This window comes from Diabrotica undecimpunctata, chromosome 3 (assembly GCF_040954645.1).
Source record: "Diabrotica undecimpunctata isolate CICGRU chromosome 3, icDiaUnde3, whole genome shotgun sequence".
Lineage (NCBI taxonomy): Eukaryota > Metazoa > Arthropoda > Insecta > Coleoptera > Chrysomelidae > Diabrotica > Diabrotica undecimpunctata.
The window spans coordinates 152,117,352-152,137,458 of NC_092805.1; the positions used below are offsets into that span (position 1 = coordinate 152,117,352).

Consider the following 20,107-nt stretch of genomic DNA (forward strand, 5'->3'; position numbering starts at 1 on the left):
TGAAGAAATTTCTGGCAAAATATCCTGACTTAACTCATTGATTTGCTACATAGATAATAAAATAAGTTGTTTTAATACCGATTTCAGGTGATATAGTTTATCTATAGATGAGTTTACGCTGTATATATCTGCTTTTGATTTTTTCGAGGTATTATATTCTAAAGCTGGGATATAACTCACATCCACTTATAGCATGTAAAGATAGAAGTGAATCAATATGTATATAGGCAATAAAGTAACTGTATCTAAACAAAATCATATTTTTCGACAAGTTTTCGAAGCGTTTTATGTGTGCCAATACAAGTAAAAATACGTATGTGTCAGGAGAATCTATTATAATTGCATTATTTAATCAATCAAGCTGTTTTGCTTAGAATATGAGCCGAGTATCTATCTATCAGTAGCGATAATGGATTACGACTGATAAAATTAGCAGCAGCACTAAATATGACAGTCGCTAGCACCTATGTTAAACACAAGAACATACATAAGGTAGCCTGGACCTCTCCTGATGGAAGAACAAGAAGTCAGATAGATCACATCTTAATAGATTGAAGGCATAGAACAGACGTAATAAACTGCAGAAGTTATGGAGGCGCAAACATAGACTCAGATCATTGCCTAGTAATCTCAACATTGCGGGCTGGAATTTCAAACACCAGTAAAGAAAATAAAATGGATGGAAAAAAATGGAATGTGCAAAAGCTGAGAGATGTGACAATTGCAGAATGGTACTAGTAAAACATCACCAACAGGCTTGTTCCAGAAATGCATATATTGTTTTTAAAATATAAAATAAAAATGTAATTTTTTAGACTTTTCTTAGTGTAGAATAAGTAAAATAGTCACCTTATCTAGTTTGCTCGGGACACCCGACTCATTGGCGCCTTAACCTCTTAAATAGTTTTCACACCTAAATAAAAGAGGAGTAATCTTAACTTTTACGCATCAAGTAGTATTATCAGTTCAGTTCATTCTCACACATCGCCCTTGAGGCATGTGCATTTTTAAAACACTCTCAATTCATGTATAAAATATTTCTCTACGCCGAAATCGGTTTTTTATACATACGGTTTTCTCTTTCACGTGTTATAAAGAAAGAATTTCTTGACATTGTATAGTACACTACGGCCGTGTTGGGCCTCTCTACTTTAAAAATATTTAATTATAAGTCGATAAACTTAAAGTGATTTTGTTTCTCTGGAGCTATATTTGCTCACATTAACAATCCTTATCCTTCAACGGTCACTGAAGAACCAAACCTATGGAGATACATCCATACAAAAGTCCTTTGAAGTAAGGCTTGGAATCAAAAGATTTCCAACCCTCGAGTGTCGGTAGCCAGTTATAAGGCTCCCCCTCAAGGCTAGCTAAGGAATCAAAATGTAAATGAAGAAGGCCAGACAGATATAGACTCCTACTGGACCAGAATAAAGGAAGATATTGAAGCAGCAGCGAAAGATGAAATAGAAATAGAAATTTGTGCTCGTAAAAATCATTGGTTTGACGATGAATGCAAGAATGCAACAAAAGAAAAAAATGAACCCTACAGAAAAATGCTTAACCGACGAAGTAAAACACATGTAGAGAATTACCAGACAAAAGAAGAAAAGAAAAGAGGATACACAGAAGAAAAAAACGAAACCACTTAAATAAGAAACTTAAATAAGAAAACCTACACAGAGAGAAAGACGTCAGACATTCTATAAGAAAGATAACATCAACAGAAAAGAATTCAAGGCAACCACAAGACAATGCAGAAGTCAGAATGGCGACCTATTAACAACACGGAAAGATGTATTGAATAGATGGACAGAATACTTTAACCAGGCACTTAATATTGAGGAGGAGGAGGAAGAAAACCTGGGAGATGAAAGAGATGAGGTAAAAGGAACAGACGAGAGGGAAGAGGAACGACCAACGATTCTTGAAGTTAAAGATGTAGTCAAAAACTAGCCAGAAACAAATCACCCGGGATATATAATCTCCCAGCTGAACTATATAAAGAAGGTGGCCACGATACCATAATAGCATTACAGCAGCTTATAAAAGAAATATGGACACAGAACTCCCTCGTCAATGATTGGAATATTAGAATACTTTGCACAATACACAAAAAAGGAGATATCTTTGAATGCTCTAACCACAGAGGAATTATGCTTCTAAATGCAGCATATAAAATATTTTCCACAGTACTATGTCACCATATGGCACCACACCATATGCAACCAGTATGGATAGGCACCGTATGGCACCATATGGATAGTAGGAATTAACAGGCTGGTTTCAGAGGTGGTAAATCGATAATTTATCAGATTGCAAGCCTAAAACAAATTTTAAAAAAACACGGGGATATGGCATTGACACTCATCACATATTTATAGACTACAAAGTAGCCTATGCCTCTATGAATAGAAGAGAAATGTTCAAAGCAATGAAAGAGCTAGGATTACCAAATCAGTTGGTAAACTTAACAATACTAACTCTTGGAAAAGTTGAATGTAGAGTACAAATTCAGGGGAACTGCCAAAATCTTAAATCAGTGCAAATCCTTGCCTATGCCGATGATATCAATATTGTTGGAAGAACGGAAAACGCTGTACGAGAGGCGTATGTAACATTAAAAAGAATCGGCCACAAAAATTGGTTTAATAATAAACATCAAAACGAAGTATATGAAAGTAAGTACGCAGCCATAAATCCTACGACCACTTGTTGTGTTCAGTGTGGAGAAGACGATACAACTTCGAATTTTATAGAATATACCGGGAACCAGATATCGTAAAACATTAAGATAGGACGTCTGAGGTCATAGGGCATGTAATGCGGATGGAACAAAATGATCCAGCTAGAAAAACGCTCCTTGATACACCTATTGGCCAGAGAAGAAGAGCAAGGCCCTGAACAAGGTTCTTTGATAACATCGACGAAGACATCAGAATTATAGGAATATGTGCTTAGCGGAGGAAGGCGATGGATAGGGACGACTGGAGAGAAATTCTTAAGGAGGCTAGGACCCACGCAGCGTTGGAAAGCCAGAATGATGATAATGATGATCAGTTGAGTATCTACATCTATATAATTAGATAAATCTATATTGGCGATTTTACATTGGTCCAATAATAATTCAAATGTTGCTTCACTAGGAGGTAATCCTCCTGAAACAAATGCTGTTCTATTTTAAAACTCTGTTATGCAACTCTTTTTCCATAAATTTTCTTTTAAATATTCACAGAGAAATTTAAGGTAAACGACATTTTCCTTCATTCCACAATACTTTTTTCAAATATTTTAATGAGCATTTATTATGTGATTAATGTCTCAAAGTTGAACATGCCCGAACCATCTTAACCTATGCTCTCTTATTTTCGCATCGGTGCTACCTTAGACTTGAGCTAAGATACTTGTTTATGTTGCCACTTAATGCCTATTAATTTAGCAATTATATTCACAAAAGAACTGTAAACTCATTTAAAAAATAAAAATGTCCAATATTTAACATAGTTGCCTCCCTTGAAGGCTGATATGCCTTTAAGAATAAGGCAATGTACATAATGTACATTGCCTTATTAGACAATATTGCCGTACATTGGACGATATATAATTTTAGTTGCAGTTATCATTATTTTACTACGGATGACACCATCACTCCCGGGAAAGGTCGTTTCTACACGACCTAAAGACTCGTCCCTTCATCTCTTCCAAAATAATTGAAATCTTAGTTGGATCAGCTGATATTTGTTGAGGACGGTCTTTGCTAATATCAAGCCAATGGTGGTCTGGCATAGAGAAAAGTAATTCTCTTATCAAAAAGTGTGCGGGTATCAGAGGACTAGTATTGTCGGCAGGTCCGTTCCTAGGGTAGTGAGCGCCTGCGTGCAGGATTTTTTGTGCGCCCCCATATTATGTTTTTAAGATACCTATATCATAACATGTTCTTGTGATATGATTGAAAATACGATATGAATGTAAAAAGAAAAATAAAACGAACCATGTTTGAAAAAAGATTTTATTTTCAAAATTAAATGAAGAAAAAAGGTCATTTTAAAACAATATTATTATGTAAGTTAACAGTAAGAAAGAAAACACTCAATTCGCAAATTAATTAATAAATTAAGGCATTCTGCAATGTAACATGAAACAATAACGGAAAGGAGATACTCTCAATGCAAAAAAAACTTTATTAAATAATACATATATACCAAGTGAAAAATAATTAAATAACAAATATTGGAATTACAACATGACACGTCGTGCTTTTACAGATGCAAGCTCATTAATCATTTCATTGTGATCAATGGCTTCACAAATTTTATTTTCAATTGAAATGACTGCCAAATCTGGTAGCCTTTCTTGGCACATTGACATTCTTAAATAATTTTTCATGAGCTTTAGCTTTGAAAAACTCCTTTCGCTAGATGCCACCGAAATTGGAAGGGTCAGGAATATTCTCAAGGCTATAAATAGATTTGGAAACAAGGATTGTAAATTTTTCTTTGTTATATAATTTAAAATATATATGGCGAATCCGAAATTTTGCTAGAGTCTGTGAGTGGGTTAAGAACTTTGTATGACAGAATTTCATTATGAAAATCAAGACCATCAATATCTTTGCATATTGCAATTTCCTTCATTTTGAATTTGTAAAGCTAAATCCAAATCCATACATGATCTTTTAATTAGATCAGAATCTAGATTTTGAAAATTACCCAAAAATCCAAATAAATCGTGGCACTTATATTCCCCCAAAGTGTCTTTGTAGGGATTGAATTGTTGTGTCTCAATGTTTCGTGTTCATATCTCTTGAATTATCTTCCACCAAATCATGTAAACGTTTACAAATTTCGAGGAATTGACACCTAAGAGGGCGAATGGCTTTGACTCTGCTTTCCCATCGTGTTTCACTTACTGATTTTAAAGTTAAGTTTGTTACATTCCTTTTTAAAATGTCCCATCTATAGGTTGAAGCAGAAAAAAAATTGAACAACTCCTGAATAATTGAAAAAAAAAACCTACAGTTTCATACGAAATGAGTCAGTCTTAAATTAAAAGTGAGCTGAACAATCAAGGTTTATTTTAAATTTTGATAATATTTCTTTATTTAAAAAATTGAAGAGCCCTTCTCCTGTAGTATTTAAAACTTTGAAAAAACCCAGAAAGTGTTCTCTAATTTCGACTTCATATGGAGAACAATAAATATACGCGGCGAGCGGCATTAGACGGCGCGTCGTGTGCTGCCACTAATAAAATTGTAGGGTGGTAATTTAATTAGTAATTTTGGTATTATAATAGGGAATAGCAATCGGATGAAGTGATTGCTTTAGCGCTTACCGGGGAAATACTGAACACTGACTTTTTTTGTTTTAGAAGTGAGAATATTTTTGTAATGGTAACCAAATATTTGGCGCCCCTAAAATTTAGCGCCTGCGTGCGGGGCATTCATTGCATACTCGCCAGGAACGGCCCTGATTGTCGGGATAATCAGATAGGGGAGAAATTGGTTGAGAATTTAAACAAGACTCTATTTGAGTTAATAGGGTTGAGAAAGTTGAGAAGAGGAGATAAAAATGTTATTTATAAAAGTTGTGTAGATTTTTATTACTAACATTTTTGTACTAAGAAGAGAAAATCATTCCTTTTTCAAAGGAAACAGTTGCAGAACCTCTTTAAATACTGTTTATGCAGATAATAGTGCAGAGAAAGATATATAACAAACGTAAACCTGTAAGAACAAGACGGTTGTTGCTCCACAACTTGCAAATGTGCTATGGAATGACAGTCCAATTATTCAAAAATGTGGCGAAAAAGGTAAAGTTGATGCTTTTATGGTCCTTATTTTTAAAAGATAAGAAAAACTTTTAAAGACATATAATGTCGAGAAAAAATAAGTGATTCAATGCAGAAGATCTTAGCTTTGACAGATTGAATAGAAAAAACTAAACAACTATTGAGGTATAAACAAGTATACCTATCAACTACAGGTATTCAATTCTCTTTAAAAGAGAGTTAAAAAAAAATAAAAATCAATTTAATAAAGATAATAAACTACAGCGTTAACAAAAAAACAATCTGCAACATAACCTATCTAAAAATATCTTCGTATTTGGTGGGACGACCGTCTAAGTAGCAATTCCACAAATTTATTTACACAGTACTTATTACTAGCTTCGGAAAACTAAACACAATTATGCATTGTTTACAAAAGTCAAGTCGTAAAACGGTAAAGGGTTTCACTTTTAAGTTTTCGTAAACAGTTTACCGAAGTACTGAAGCCTGGTAGTAGTTAAAAGTTGATTTTGTTTATAATTTCACCAGCACATGGCCGCTCACGACTTCATAAATTAATCATATAGCCCACAAAATGTTAAACAACAGTCACAAAAGGACGACTCACTCATTTCTGACAGAAAATTCAAAGTTTTATTAAATGTTTCCAATCATAAATTTCCGTTGTATAAACTTTCAAGCCAATAAAACGATTTTAGTGGGCCAATACACATGTTCCTCCCAATTTGACAGTGTAAACATTCAGTGATGGACTACCCCATTAAGAATTTTCAAAGAAAATATTACAAATAATGTACTTCTATAAAAATATATCGTAAAATATTTTAAAACTACCTGAAGATAAATATAGGGAGATCTGGTTGGCAAATAAATAGGAAAAATAAAAGAAAAAAATTTTAAGCATCATAGAAAAGTTGTGATAGATAAATACTGCTCCACGATCTCCAAAGTTAAACAAGCTAGATATTATTGTCTGGAGTTAAATAAAATATAAGGTGTATAAAACATCAGCTACAACTAAAGAAGATATAAATGAGAAAATTAGAAATGAATGTATGAGATTAAACAGAAATGTATTAACTAGAAGTTGCTGTTTTGAAGATCGCTTGCAATTATTTATTGACGTCGACGGAGGCCATTTTGAATATCTATTATAAATTCAACGATTTTTGTGTTATTTTTGTTAAGTAAATATATTGTTTTATATTTATTTTATTTCTACATTTGAATCGCTTATTTATGAAACGATATAAGTCACAAGAATGAAGGTTTGAGAAAATTAAAAAAAAAAGTGTTTATATTTAACACAAATAAAAAATTTGTGATTTTTCCTGTAAGATAAATTATTTTATGATAAGTTTAATAATATTTTATTTATATTGATTTTAGTTAATTAATAGATATTTTATTTGTTATTCTCTTTATTTGACTTATATCTTTTCACGAATTAATTAACAAAAAAAATGTCTAAACTATTATTTTTTGCCGTATTTGTTCAAATTAACAAAAAAGAAACGTTTTATGACAAACTTTATTACCAGTCATTAATAAATGAGATATTTTAACCTTAAAAACAAACATTAAGCAGTTTTGTACAAGATACACATACGTCAGTACTTTCCACTTCAGTGGTTGAAAATGTTTTCGGTGTTCTGACTTTTTAGAACAAAGTAACTGGTTAGTGCTCCATCTTCTTCTTCATGTATCATGTCCTTTTAGAACGTTGGTTACCATCATAATATCTTAATTTTATTCACTGCCACCCTAAATAGCATGCTTGTATCAACACCATACCAATCTCGCAAGTTCTTCAACCATGAGGTTCTTCTTCGTCCTGGAGTGCGTTTACCTGTTATTTTTCCTTGCATGATATTTTGTAGCAATCTATATTTGGGACCTCTCATTACATGTCCAAAATACTCCAGCTTTCTCTGCTTGATGCTTTTTATGATCTCAGTTGTCTTGCTGAAACGTTCTAGTATTATGGAGTTTCGAATCTTCTCCACCCAGGAAATTTTTAAAATTCTTCTATAGCACCACATTTCAAAAGCCTCAAGGCGATTTAGATCGGTTTTATTTACAGTCCAGGACTCGACACCATGAAGTAAGACCGAGAACACGTAGCAGCTAAGTAGGTAGATCCTCAATGCCAATTTAAGGTCTCTGTTACATAACATCTTGGATATCCTTCTAAAAGTCGCTCTAGTTGGCTCTATCTTAGATCTAATTTCGCCGTGACTTTCTGCGAGTGGTCTTTTGATAAACTTCAATTCTTAAACAAGCCCTTTTTTGTATGATTGTAGCGGAACTCCATAAAACTGGAAACTGCGTATGACTCCTTTTGTAACGTTGAATAGATTTAGCGGAAGTTTCAACAGAAAGGCATGTCTTTTTGTAATATTTTGACCATCAATTTTTAAAATTCAAAATGTCATTAGTTCTGACCATTTTTACGAGAACGGTTTTATTTAAAAATAAACAAATATTTTCTAATGTAGGTTATACTGAATTCTTTTTTTAAGAACAACTTAATTTTGCAGGGTAATTTTATATTAAATAAGGTTTCAATAAATATTTTCTTAGTATTTTTGGCAGTTTCTATGAAAAATTTTAAAACACACTTTTCTTGAAAACCTGATGTGCTGGAAAAAAACTAAGTACAGATTCGTGATAAGCACATCCCATTTACTATAGGACACCTATTCAACTTAAAACACTTTTTCATAAAAATAAAATGTAGGCCTGTGTTATGCACCCTGTATAGATAGTTTAAGCTCGTCGTGAAACACCTTGTATACTCTGACATCCATTGTTCGAATTGCTGACTTTTTAAAATGGAAAATAATTATCAACGGACTATTTCGTTGCGTTTTCCTTAATTTGTAAAATATACAATTCTCTTACAAATCTTCCCAGTCCAAACCTGCGTATTCTTCCAATTTGACAATCAAAATAAAGCTTTTTATTTTATGTAATGACTTGGGGCATAAATCTTGTTAAAGATGGGCTTTGATAGAGTTTTGGACGAAATCAAATTTGAATAGACAATGCTTTGTTGGTTTAATTTTTTGTATATATAGAAACCAAATAAAGTTGAATTTGATCGAATAAATATTTGGATGATTGTTCTTTGAATAGAATAGTGAAGTTTTATCAGCAAAACAATGCGAATATATCAATAGTAATATAAACGAAGTCTGGAGTAAATACAAATGTACCAATAGTTAAGCAATATAAAACATTTGAATAAATAGTATTTCAAATTTTACATACAATCCCTTAGGCGAGGTACAGGAATAGATACCTAGAACAGTTCGTTTTAAAACAGTTCTATTGGTCTAAACATGAATGTTGGGTATACACAAGAGATCTTTCATATCGGAGTGTCGAAAAGTTTATGACACCAAACGACGCAAAGGAAGGTTTAATAAAATTCTTATTTCGACGGAGATGAGAATACTGAAAAGTAATTTTGTGGTTTTAGCGACTATCATTATCATTATCATCTGTGAAGGTTATCAATTATCGTGGACCGTTGACCAAGATATATAAAAAAATAAAAGAACTGACAGGTCAGAAAAAAAAAGGCACATAACATCGTTGATAGAGACGAAAAACTGATTATCACTAATTTGCATAAAATAGACAGATGTAAAGAGTATATTGAGGAACTGTTTGGTGATGAAAGGCCCGAGCTTGAAATTAGCGAAGTAGTTACAGGACCTGACATAACTATGGACGAAATTGAATAAGCAATACGCTTAGCAAAGACCCGAAAAGCGACGGGACCAGATGAAATACCGAGTAAAATAATAAAGCTCTTCGAAATTTTAGGTAAAATATCTGTCCTTCATCTGTTTAATAAAATTTATGAAACTGGCTATATACCAACGGATTGGCGGCTGTCGACTTTTGTGACGATACCTAAAAAAGCAAATGCAAAAAGATGAAGTGACTACCGAACCATAAGCTTGATGACTCGTGTTTTAAAGATATTTCTACGAATTTTGCACTCTAGGATGTACCAAAAAATAGAACAACAACTTGGTGACACACAGTTTGGATTCCGCAATAACCTTGGAACAGGAGAAGCACTATTTAGTATTCAGGTTATGGTACAGAGAGGCAGAGATGTCTGACATCCAGTTTATATGTGTTTTATTGACTTTGAGAAGGCCTTTGATCGAGTAAAACATACTGAAATGACAGCCATTCTTCAGCACGTAGGTATTGATGATAAAGACCTACGCATTATTAAAAATCATTACTGGCATCAACGTGCAAACATCAGGATTAGCCTGGACACTTCTGAAGAGCTTCAAATACGAATAGGAGTAAGGCAGGGCTGCATTTTGTTCCCCCTACTATTTAACATCTATTCTGAGTTCGTTTTCAATAAAGCAGTGGATAATGTTCAATGTGGTATAAAAATGAATGGCGTCAATATTAATAATTTGAGATATGCGGATGACACAGTGTTAATTGCAAGCAATTACGAAGAACTTCAACATCTAGGTAATTAAATGGATTACCACAACGTGTTATGAATATGGCCTTAAGCTAAACACCGCAAAGACAAAGGTGATGGTCGTCAGTAAAACGCCAATACAACCGGAAGTGGTAACAGCTTATGGTGAACAACTGGAGATAACTAACAGTATCACTTACCTTGGTTGTAATCTAAATGAGAACTGGGACGTAAGCAAAGAAATTAGAATACGGATAGAGAAGGCCAGAGCTGCATTCTTTAAGATGAAGAAACTGTTATGTGGAAACAAGATTACTTTAAGTCTGAAAATTAGATTAGTGAGATGTTATGTGTTCTCTACTCTTTTGTATGGTGTCGAAGATTGGACTCTGACGGATACACTTCTCAAGAAACTGGAAGCCTTTGAAATCTGGGTGTATCGGAGAATCCTACGAATAAGTTGGGTGGATAGAGTTTGTAGCAAAGTTCTTTTGCATCGGATGGGAAAAGTTATGGAAGTCGTCAAAACAGTTAAAAATCGCAAACTTGAATATTTTGGCCATGTTGTGCGCCAACCAGAGAGATATAATATACTCCATTTAATAATAGAAGGCAAGGTAGACTGAAGAAGAGGGTCAGGTCGAAGAAGAACGTCATCGCTTAGAAACCTGAGAGATTGGTTTAACAGATCTCTTTTCCGAGCTGCCGTCAACAAAATTACTATAGCCAATTTGATAGCCAACGCTCGATAATCGAGTTCGGCACATGAAGAAGAAGAAGTTGACCGAGAACGTTTGCATCGTAGTTTTTGCAGGTCTGACCGCTTTGTCTAGGTACATCGCGTCGCCTTGTTTTAAACCGCTTGTTATCTAGAATGAATGGTTTTGATATTGCTGAACCTAGTCGATTACTACTCTTATAGTTCTAGATACAGATATTGGTCGATGTAATTAATATCTGTGAAAGAGATATTTCGGCCATCGCGCTACAGAGTTCGACGAGTATAATGACTAGTAATAAATATATTAAATACTTTTATCTTAACGTAACTTTAATTAAGTTAACTTTATTAGATTTATAGTTCTGATTTATACGAAATTATTTCGCGTCAATAATAAGACTAATATAATGATTATTTATTTTTGGTTACAGATGATGATACCCAGGACCAAATTCTGCATCCAACAGAAAACACTCGACAAACCCACCCCTCAATGATCTTCCAAAATCGGTATCAAAATACCACCCAGTCTACAGCTCCTCCACTTCTACAATCCAACATCCTTTCAGCAGGACTCAGCGCAATAGGACAACCATATTCCACAGATATTTGTAACTACGGGCCCATGTACCACTCCCATAACCTTCTTCACAATTATAACCCTGTGTACAGTAACGAAAAGGCCATGAGGGCACCAAATTTTGGTAGAACGGTCTATGGAAACTATTCCGGGTTTTATGGCAACAACGGTAATTTTAGAAGTGCGGGCCTACATCAAAATGGGTACGATTTTTCGCCGAGATGAATTATATTGTAAATAAAATCAGTATTTTTGATAAAAAGAAACATAACAAAATTGTGATTGCTACGTTGCAGATCTAAATACAAATTAAATATGAAAATGGTTTTTCAAAAACTACTTTGAATAATTTATACACCGTAAATAACAGTCAAGTATTTCGGGGTTTTCGCACAATTATTATAAAGCACATAATAAGATTAATATAATCGGATATAACATTTTAAAAAAGAATAGTTATACTGACCATTGGATATTTAGAAAGTTCATATAATCCAAAAATCGATGGACAAGTTTATTTACGCAAAAAATGATTCTTAATTTTTTTTTTTTTTGAAAAAACAATACTTTTCCATTTCTTTCCATTTATTATTTATGAACATGTTGATTTTTTTTGTCTAAAAATCCATTTTTCGGACTATTTGTTATCAAAGATAGACCTCTTGAAAAACCATATCAACTATTTTTGTTTTGTTATTGACGATACATATACAATACAAACCTAGTTACACTTTGACCAAGATAACGGAGTATTTACCTAAACCTGGAGTCAACGTTAAATAACAATACAAGGGTAGGTTTTTTAAGAGGAAACCAATTTTTTGAAAGTATTTGAAAAAATATTTAAATGATCTTTGGTATGGTATAAAAATCTAATAACTAATATAGGTATAACTATTTAATAGAACTGGATATTCCGTTATAAAGAAAAATTACTGAAAGCTTTATTAATCGCAATCCATGTAAAATTAACTTTATACATGTGAAAGTTTTTTAAAGGCTTAGATTTAGAAAAAAGGCGGATTTAATTTGAAATTATTTTTTAAAATTTCCAAAAAATTGTTCATATTTTAAAATAACTAAAAAGCTAAAAAAAAGTAAAAAAATGCAGACCACGAAACGATTATAATTTTTTCTGCTAAAAATTTCGTTTGATGAAAACTAACTGATCTATTGTCCTTTTTTAATCCATTTTAACATTACCAGAAGAAGACATTTAAAAGGATTAGGTCATCTAAACCTGAATACTTATTATTATGGGACAGGACCTATTTGTGAGACCAGGGACTCCATATTTGAGCTCTTCCTGCATTTCAGAACAGCAAATCCTTTAGTAACCTTGTGGCCTCATAGATAGCTACAAGTCTCTTTAAGAGTAACTCCCTTATTTGGCTCGGTTTCATAAAGGCCGAACCCAGGGTCTGCCTGGGTTCGGCCAGAGGAGGTTTAAAGAGGTTTCCTCCTCATCATTATAAAGACGGTAAGGTGGGGCATCCGTCAATTCAAGCAGATGAAGGTGCAGCCTGAGTCTACAGTTGCCGGTAAGCACACTGACCACCACAGAGACTCTACGGTCTAGAAGGAGAAGTTGAGCTGTAAGATTTTTGAATGGTCCCCCTTATGTGGAGCATAGCCTGTCTTATATCTTCACAACTGGCCCAGGAGTCCTGGAACCTCGACAGAAGACGCAACTTGAAACTACCCCGACTAGTGCTGAAGGGCACTTCAATCACAGGTTCTGGCCCCATTGGATGAGCCCCGTCTTGCCAGGGCGTTAGCCCATTTGTTTTCTTCCACGCCTGTGTGTATTGGTACCCATACCAAGTTAACCATATTGGTTAGAGCAGCATCAACATGTGCACTCAAGAATCAGCTTAGAGCTGACTTTGGGCGCTTCCAAAGCCCTTAGCGCTGCTTCTCTGTTAAAGCAGATAAAGATGGTCCTACCTGAGCAAACCCTATTTATTATAACTCGAGCACATACCAGGATCTCGATCTGATACATGGGAGTCTAGAGCCTGGCCAGATTCAAATCCGATTTGGCTACCATATACTCCAGAATTTGCATGCTCGTCCATTTTAGACCCATCCGTGAACCAGGCGAGCTGGTTTCAGCGGATCAGTGCAGGCTCTCGTTTCATCCACTCATTCCAGTCAGAAAATTGAAGCAAGAAGGAGGATAAGAACTCAAGTTAGGCGGCCATGCTGTCCCGCACCATAGAGAGTACAGCACAACAATTGAGGGCCTGCCTCCAAATGTAATATTTGCACATCCGCCTATTTATTCCCAACCATTACCCAGAGCAGTTAAACCATAGGCTGTCATCATGATTTCGTGCTCTACAATCACATATACAAAAGGTTAATTAACATAATGGAAAAATGTGTGGTTTAAAACCAGACATGTTATATTATTAGATGTATAACATCTCAGTAACCAATAATAACAAATGCATAAGTAGTATGGTGGCCAAAGATGCAGCATAAAAAGGCCATACTAATATTACCTTAGTAGCCTTAAGGTAGTGTGAACATTCCAAAAATCAGCTACAAAAAACTTTCATCCAGAGCTAGCCGGAGTAGTTCCAAAATGTAACATCCGCGACCAGAAAAAAGCCTGGATCGAAACACACCCATGTTACACTTAAGATTTCCGCCCCTTAAAATATGTGCTTTCTGTGGTTTTCAGGGTTTGACTCCGTTTGAATAATTATGATTTTAAGAAAGACCATTGCTTTGTAGTTACACTTCGTGCTAGTGCTAGAAGTAAACTGACTCTTCCTGTCAAAGCGGTCCCTTATATAGTCAATTCTGGCGCGCTTCTCTCGAACGGTTCTTGGCAAAGCTTTTTGTGATTGGCCCTGTTCAAGTATAGGTAGGAGGGATCATACTCGTCGGTATTGTTGCCTGATTTATTTTTGTTTTTTTCTACAATATCTCTTTCCATGTTGTTGGAAGCATTTGAGCATCATCTCTTTGATTTAGGCTTCTAGGATGTTTTTCTATTTCTATTGATTGTCTGATCTCACGTTTTCTTTTCATCTCGATGTTAGCTAGCATTGTCGTTTGATACAGGTTTATTCTATGTCCTGTATGTTAAGACATGTTGTTTAAGGGACGACGTTTTTTCTCTCCTTTCGATGGCATTTCGATGTTCTTCTCATCTAACATGATATACGATTTGTCACAGTTCCCACATGGAATCTTGTAGACTCCTTAGTTTTCTAACGGTCTTTTTGGTTTTGAGGAGTGTTGAGGATGGTAAAATAATAAAGTCCATTATCTTATGCAATTATGTCTGCTATTAATATTTAGTTCTTGAAGCACAGACTCATTTGTTAGATATGCTGTCCATGGAATTCGCAACATCCTCCTGTATATATACATGTCAAAGCATTGATTCTGTTTGCGCCAGGTTTCTTGACAATCCATGTTTCAGAGGTATATGTTGCAATAGGGAATATCAGCAAATGCAAAGCGAAGTTTCGTAACTTTAGTTATGTCGGTGTCTTTCGAGATTTTCGCCAATTTTGCTGTTGTCTAGCCATTGTTAGTCGTCGTCTTATTTTTTTTTCACACCCACCTTTATTTGTTATTAATCTACTCTACTCATCACATACCGTGTGCTTGCCTTATAATGAATCAAAATATTAAATTCGCGAAAAATTTGGGGTATGAAAGCTTTTGTTAATAAAATTTGATTACTTTGACATAGTTATTTACTTCGTTTAGCGAAAAAGAAAGCACCTAACTGTAAATATTCATACCAGAGATATCTGATCAAATATTTTAAAAAATAGAGGCAAATAATAATATTTTAAAGATCCGAATTTAAAAATTGTACTGACTGGACCAATAATTATAACCCGCGGTGTTGTAAAAATTTATTAAGAAAATACTGAAACTGTACTGGAATTCTGTGTTACATTATAAATATTAGGTATTATTAGAAGTATATTTTACTAAAAATGTTGTATATTATACCAAAAATATTGCCAAATTTATGTTTAGTTTTAGTTAATATATATTTATTTACACCTGAAGTAATTAATAAAGTTGAATATTTTCGATATTTGGTTTTATTTTGTCTTAAGTGGTAGGGAAATTTCGACAACTAGTAAAAGCAGTTTGAGTTTACCGAAAGTACATGCTGATTATAGCCGCAAATGTCAAACATGGAAAAAAAATTTCGATTTAGCAGTATTGGCATGTTATTATAATGTATATTATGCTGTACGCTTCAAATATAAAGAGATAAAGCTTTAGAAAAGTACATTTTGATTATTTTAGGTTATGAATTCTGCAATTTTTGATTTGTATCAAACAAGAATGAGTAAATTTTTGTTACTTTGGAGATTAATTGCAGTTAATTATTAGAAATTTTTATTGGCAATTGCACTTTGATAGATTAGGGGATAGATTTGGCAATCGTCAAATCAGCAGTTGCCAGATTGCAACAGATGTTTTCAATTAATCTCGAAAAAGACAAATATTTACTCGTTATTGTTTCATATAAGTTAAAAATTGCATAATTCATAAAATAGTATAATCAAAATTTACTTTTTAAAAGCTTTCTCTCTTTATATTTGATAAATATATAAAAACATCCCAACACTGCCAAAATAAAAAAAATTTAGTTTATGGTTGGCATTTGCGGGGCTATATTCAGCTTGTACTTTCGGTAAACTCAACCGTAAAAGCAATATATAGGGTATTCCGCTTCTATCCGCTTCCTATCTTTAACAGGTTGATTGCTACAAAAAAAAATATTTAAAAAAGTCCATGGTACCTAGTTAAAATTAGTGCATCTAGCAACGAACTGAAATACTTCCATTACTAGTGTTTTACCAATTTTATTTATTAGTCCCAATTTTTGGAAAAATATGTTAGCGGGGGCATAGGCGACATACTTATTCCTATGGTGCCAAGCGGTCGTTTGAGCGGTCGTTCTGTTCATGATGAGTAGATTTAAACAAATATGCAAAATTTGCATATTTATACAAAAAATTGCATAAAATGCATAAACATCAAATTGTTTCGAATTGCAGATTTTAAATAATATGTATCTAACCATAGATAATGCTATGCCGAAGTAACTGGAAATTCCAATGTTCATTTCATTTCAATATTTCAGTCTTCAATATTACCGATAGTACCTATATATACTACCTAATATTCTTGGTATTGTTGTAGCAGGTAACCGATTATAATATAGTCCCGTAATAAAATGGTGTTTCAAAAGTTTATTGCGTGGGTTATGCATATAATTGTCCTTTTGCATATCATTTTGTTATAAAAAGTGAAACAGAAAACTTAAGCATCGTCAGTCGAGTTTGTTTATTGTGTTAACTATTTTGATTTTAAAAGGCCGAAAATATAGTGTCGCTACTTGGATTAAACATTACGAAGAACTATCTATGGATATGGACAAAGTTAATTGTTCAGTTTGTGGCAAAATTGTAAGTACTTAATATTTATTAATTTTCTACATTTGATGTTATTTATAATATTTTAATGATTGCATAAATAGACGTTAATAATAATAAAACGGGAATAATATATTTAAATTTTAATATAATATCAATACCTATTTATGTATATTTTATTATAAAATAATTATTTTAACTATTGCTGAAATATCAGTAACTGCCATGCAATAATCGTGCAGTTACTTAATGGAATTTATTCTATTGATGCATTTGGTTTAATATTATAAAGAAATCAATTTTAACTGTAGTTATTTATCTTAAATAATCTATAACAGGTTGCATGCGAAAATAAATCTTAGATAGATCAGCAAGTCAGAACTACGCCACATTTAGCCAAATAATGCAAAACTAAATCTGGAGAAAAATATCAAGCTTTGGTTTCGAAGTGTTTTCTGTCAAGTCAAGACTTTCATATATTGTAAAACATCTTCCTCAGCTATGTGTTTTCCGGCATTATTATGTATTTCCCTACAGAAATCAGTAACTTCCAACCCTTCTAAATCTATGTCTACATCTTGGCCATCAAACAACTTCTTTTAACCACTTTTTTATGTTTGTTCTTTCACCTCTTCCCAAGCTGTAGCAAAATTAAAAATTATTGATTTTAAATTAAAGACCTTAAGTTTTGCAATGAGCTGCCATCTTGTATCTTCTGCATTATCTCCATCGTGCAATACAACCATTACTTTGTCTAAAAACTTTCTGCGATATATTCGTTTGGTTGAAAAAAAGGTTTCCCAGATTCATGAGTTGAATAAACAATGTTATATTTTTTGGCAACAACATACAGCTAAAGTTGCCATCTTCTGAATGTAGAATATTTTCAGAGGGGTGAGCAGGAGCGTTATCGAAAAGCAATAAACATTTCACCTCTTCTGGCGGTATTCCAAATTATCTCTTGAAATTTTTTCACTGAAGATACAAATTCTTTAAAAAACCAATTTTTGAAAATATCTGAGGTGAACTTGAGCCATGCCTTCTTAGAGCTATAACATGAAACGGACAGATGATGCATGATATCTTTTAAAACTCTTGGTTTACGAGATTTGCCAACAAGAGTCAATCTATGCGATCCATCGGCGTTAGCACAAAGCAGTTTCGAGATCCTGTCATTGCTGATTGTTCTTCCAGAATTCGATTCCAGTTTCTTAAGCATTGTAGATCTGAGATTCTAATTGCATTTTGTTACGTACTACTAAATTTTGCCTAAAAGGTTCTATTTCTTCTTTTGGTGCACTAGAACGTTGTTGGTCGTACCATTTTAAGATTGCTTCTTCCTGTGAAGTTTCACGAGTCAATTTCAATCGTTTTCCAAAATTGCTGTTCTCTCCTACATCACACATTAATGCAAATTTATTTATTTTGCTTTTGTTTTTTTATATCCGAAAGAGTTTGCTTTTTTATGCCATATTTATCACATATATATGAGACTCCAGACTCCAACTTTTGTATAATCTCTAGTTTTTGATTGATCGTTAGATTTATTCTTTTCCGTTTGTCCATATTATTATTTAAAAGGTAGGATTGCGAAAATTTTAACTTCTTCTTCTTAGAGTGCCGTCTCCCTACGGAGATTGGCAATCATAATGGCTATTTTTATTTTTGAACTTACTGCTCTAAGCAAATCAATCGATCTGCATTGATACCAATCACGTAGATTCTTTAACCATGAGTTCTGCCTTCGGCCAACAGATCTTCTTCCTTGAAACTTATTTGCATAATTGTCTAAAGCCCGCCACTCGCGTTCCAACGGCGCAGTACGGTTTTGTCGAATTCAATTGCAGTACAATAATGTCGGAAATCGGATGGGAATACTCACGATTTACGAAATAATGAATTTATGCGATACTTTATGGACGCACTGTATATAGTTATATTATTATATTATACATAGTTATATTATCATATTATATACAGTGATAAGCGCGCTAACAACCGGCAAAATAACGCAAAAGGTGGAAAACATATTAAATTGTGAGATAAAAACAAATGAAACTAGTGGGGGTGGTAGATTTAGCGATAAAAACCGATTTATTGTTTCCCATATTTAGACGTATCAGAGGAGTATGTCAACTAAAACTGTCACTGTCACAGTGGCAGTTGCCAAACTCGTCCGATACGTCTAAAGGTGGAAAACAATAAGTAGAATGTAAATTTATAGGTTTTTGTCGCTCAATTTCCCACCTCCACTAGTTTCATTTCTTTTTATCTCATAACTTAATGTGTTTTCCATCTTTTGCGTTATTCTGTCGGTTATTAGCGACAGTAGCGCACCTAGAATCTTCCTCTGGGGGGGGGGGTTTGGTTGGGCACAGAAATTTTTTTATGATGCTACCTCCATTTTGAGTCCTTAAAATTTGTTAACAGTGTCATAATAGGGTCCTGGGGGGGGGGGTTTAACCCCCAAAACCCCCCCCTGGGTGCGCCCTTGATTAGCGAGCTCTTCACTGTATAGTTAAATATAAATGTACATTAAAACTTTTTAAAATACTTTCACCGATAATAGCCATTTCCTGTTTATTACAATGACAGTAGTAGCTACTTTACACTTATAATTTTTCGGAAACTTAAATTGATTATTTCTTGTTGTGCTTTTTATAATACATAATTTAGACAGCATTGCTGATAAGAAGCAACCAATTATTTAGCCGAGTACTACGAGTATTGGTAAACAAAATTTATTTTTGTAAATTATAATTTTAATCTCGATTAGTTGATAATTATATATTTCTTTTCTAATTAAAATAAAAAAGGTCGTAGAAAAAGTATAGTATTCTACTCGCATGTAATGGCTATTACTCAATCTGACAACTTCATCATCGTGAGTAATAGCCATAATTACATGCTCGTTGAATAATGTACTATTATTAACAATGTTTTTATATAGATATTATTTTACAATAAGTTAGATATCTACGCTACTGTTCAGTAGAATATTATCATGATCATTCTAACAGTGTTGCCAATTTGCTAGTATCTTGTTAGCGTAAATTTCCCAACGGAATTACACGTCGACTTAACCGATTTTGCAGTATTAGTTTTACTTTCAAATCAAAAACATG

General features: G+C 33.5%; 1 protein-coding gene across 1 annotated transcript in view; it reads left to right on the forward strand.

Moving 5' to 3' along the window:
- The window catches only part of org-1 (T-box transcription factor 1), a 75,588-nt gene extending 59,962 nt beyond the window's left edge, over positions 1 to 15,626 (forward strand). Inside the window, exon 9 of the mRNA XM_072527185.1 lies at positions 11,408 to 15,626. Within this exon, the coding sequence (XP_072383286.1) occupies positions 11,408 to 11,781 (374 nt within the window). The 3' untranslated portion in view covers positions 11,782 to 15,626. The remainder of the gene's footprint in view (positions 1 to 11,407) is intronic.
- Positions 15,627 to 20,107: the final 4,481 nt, after the last annotated feature.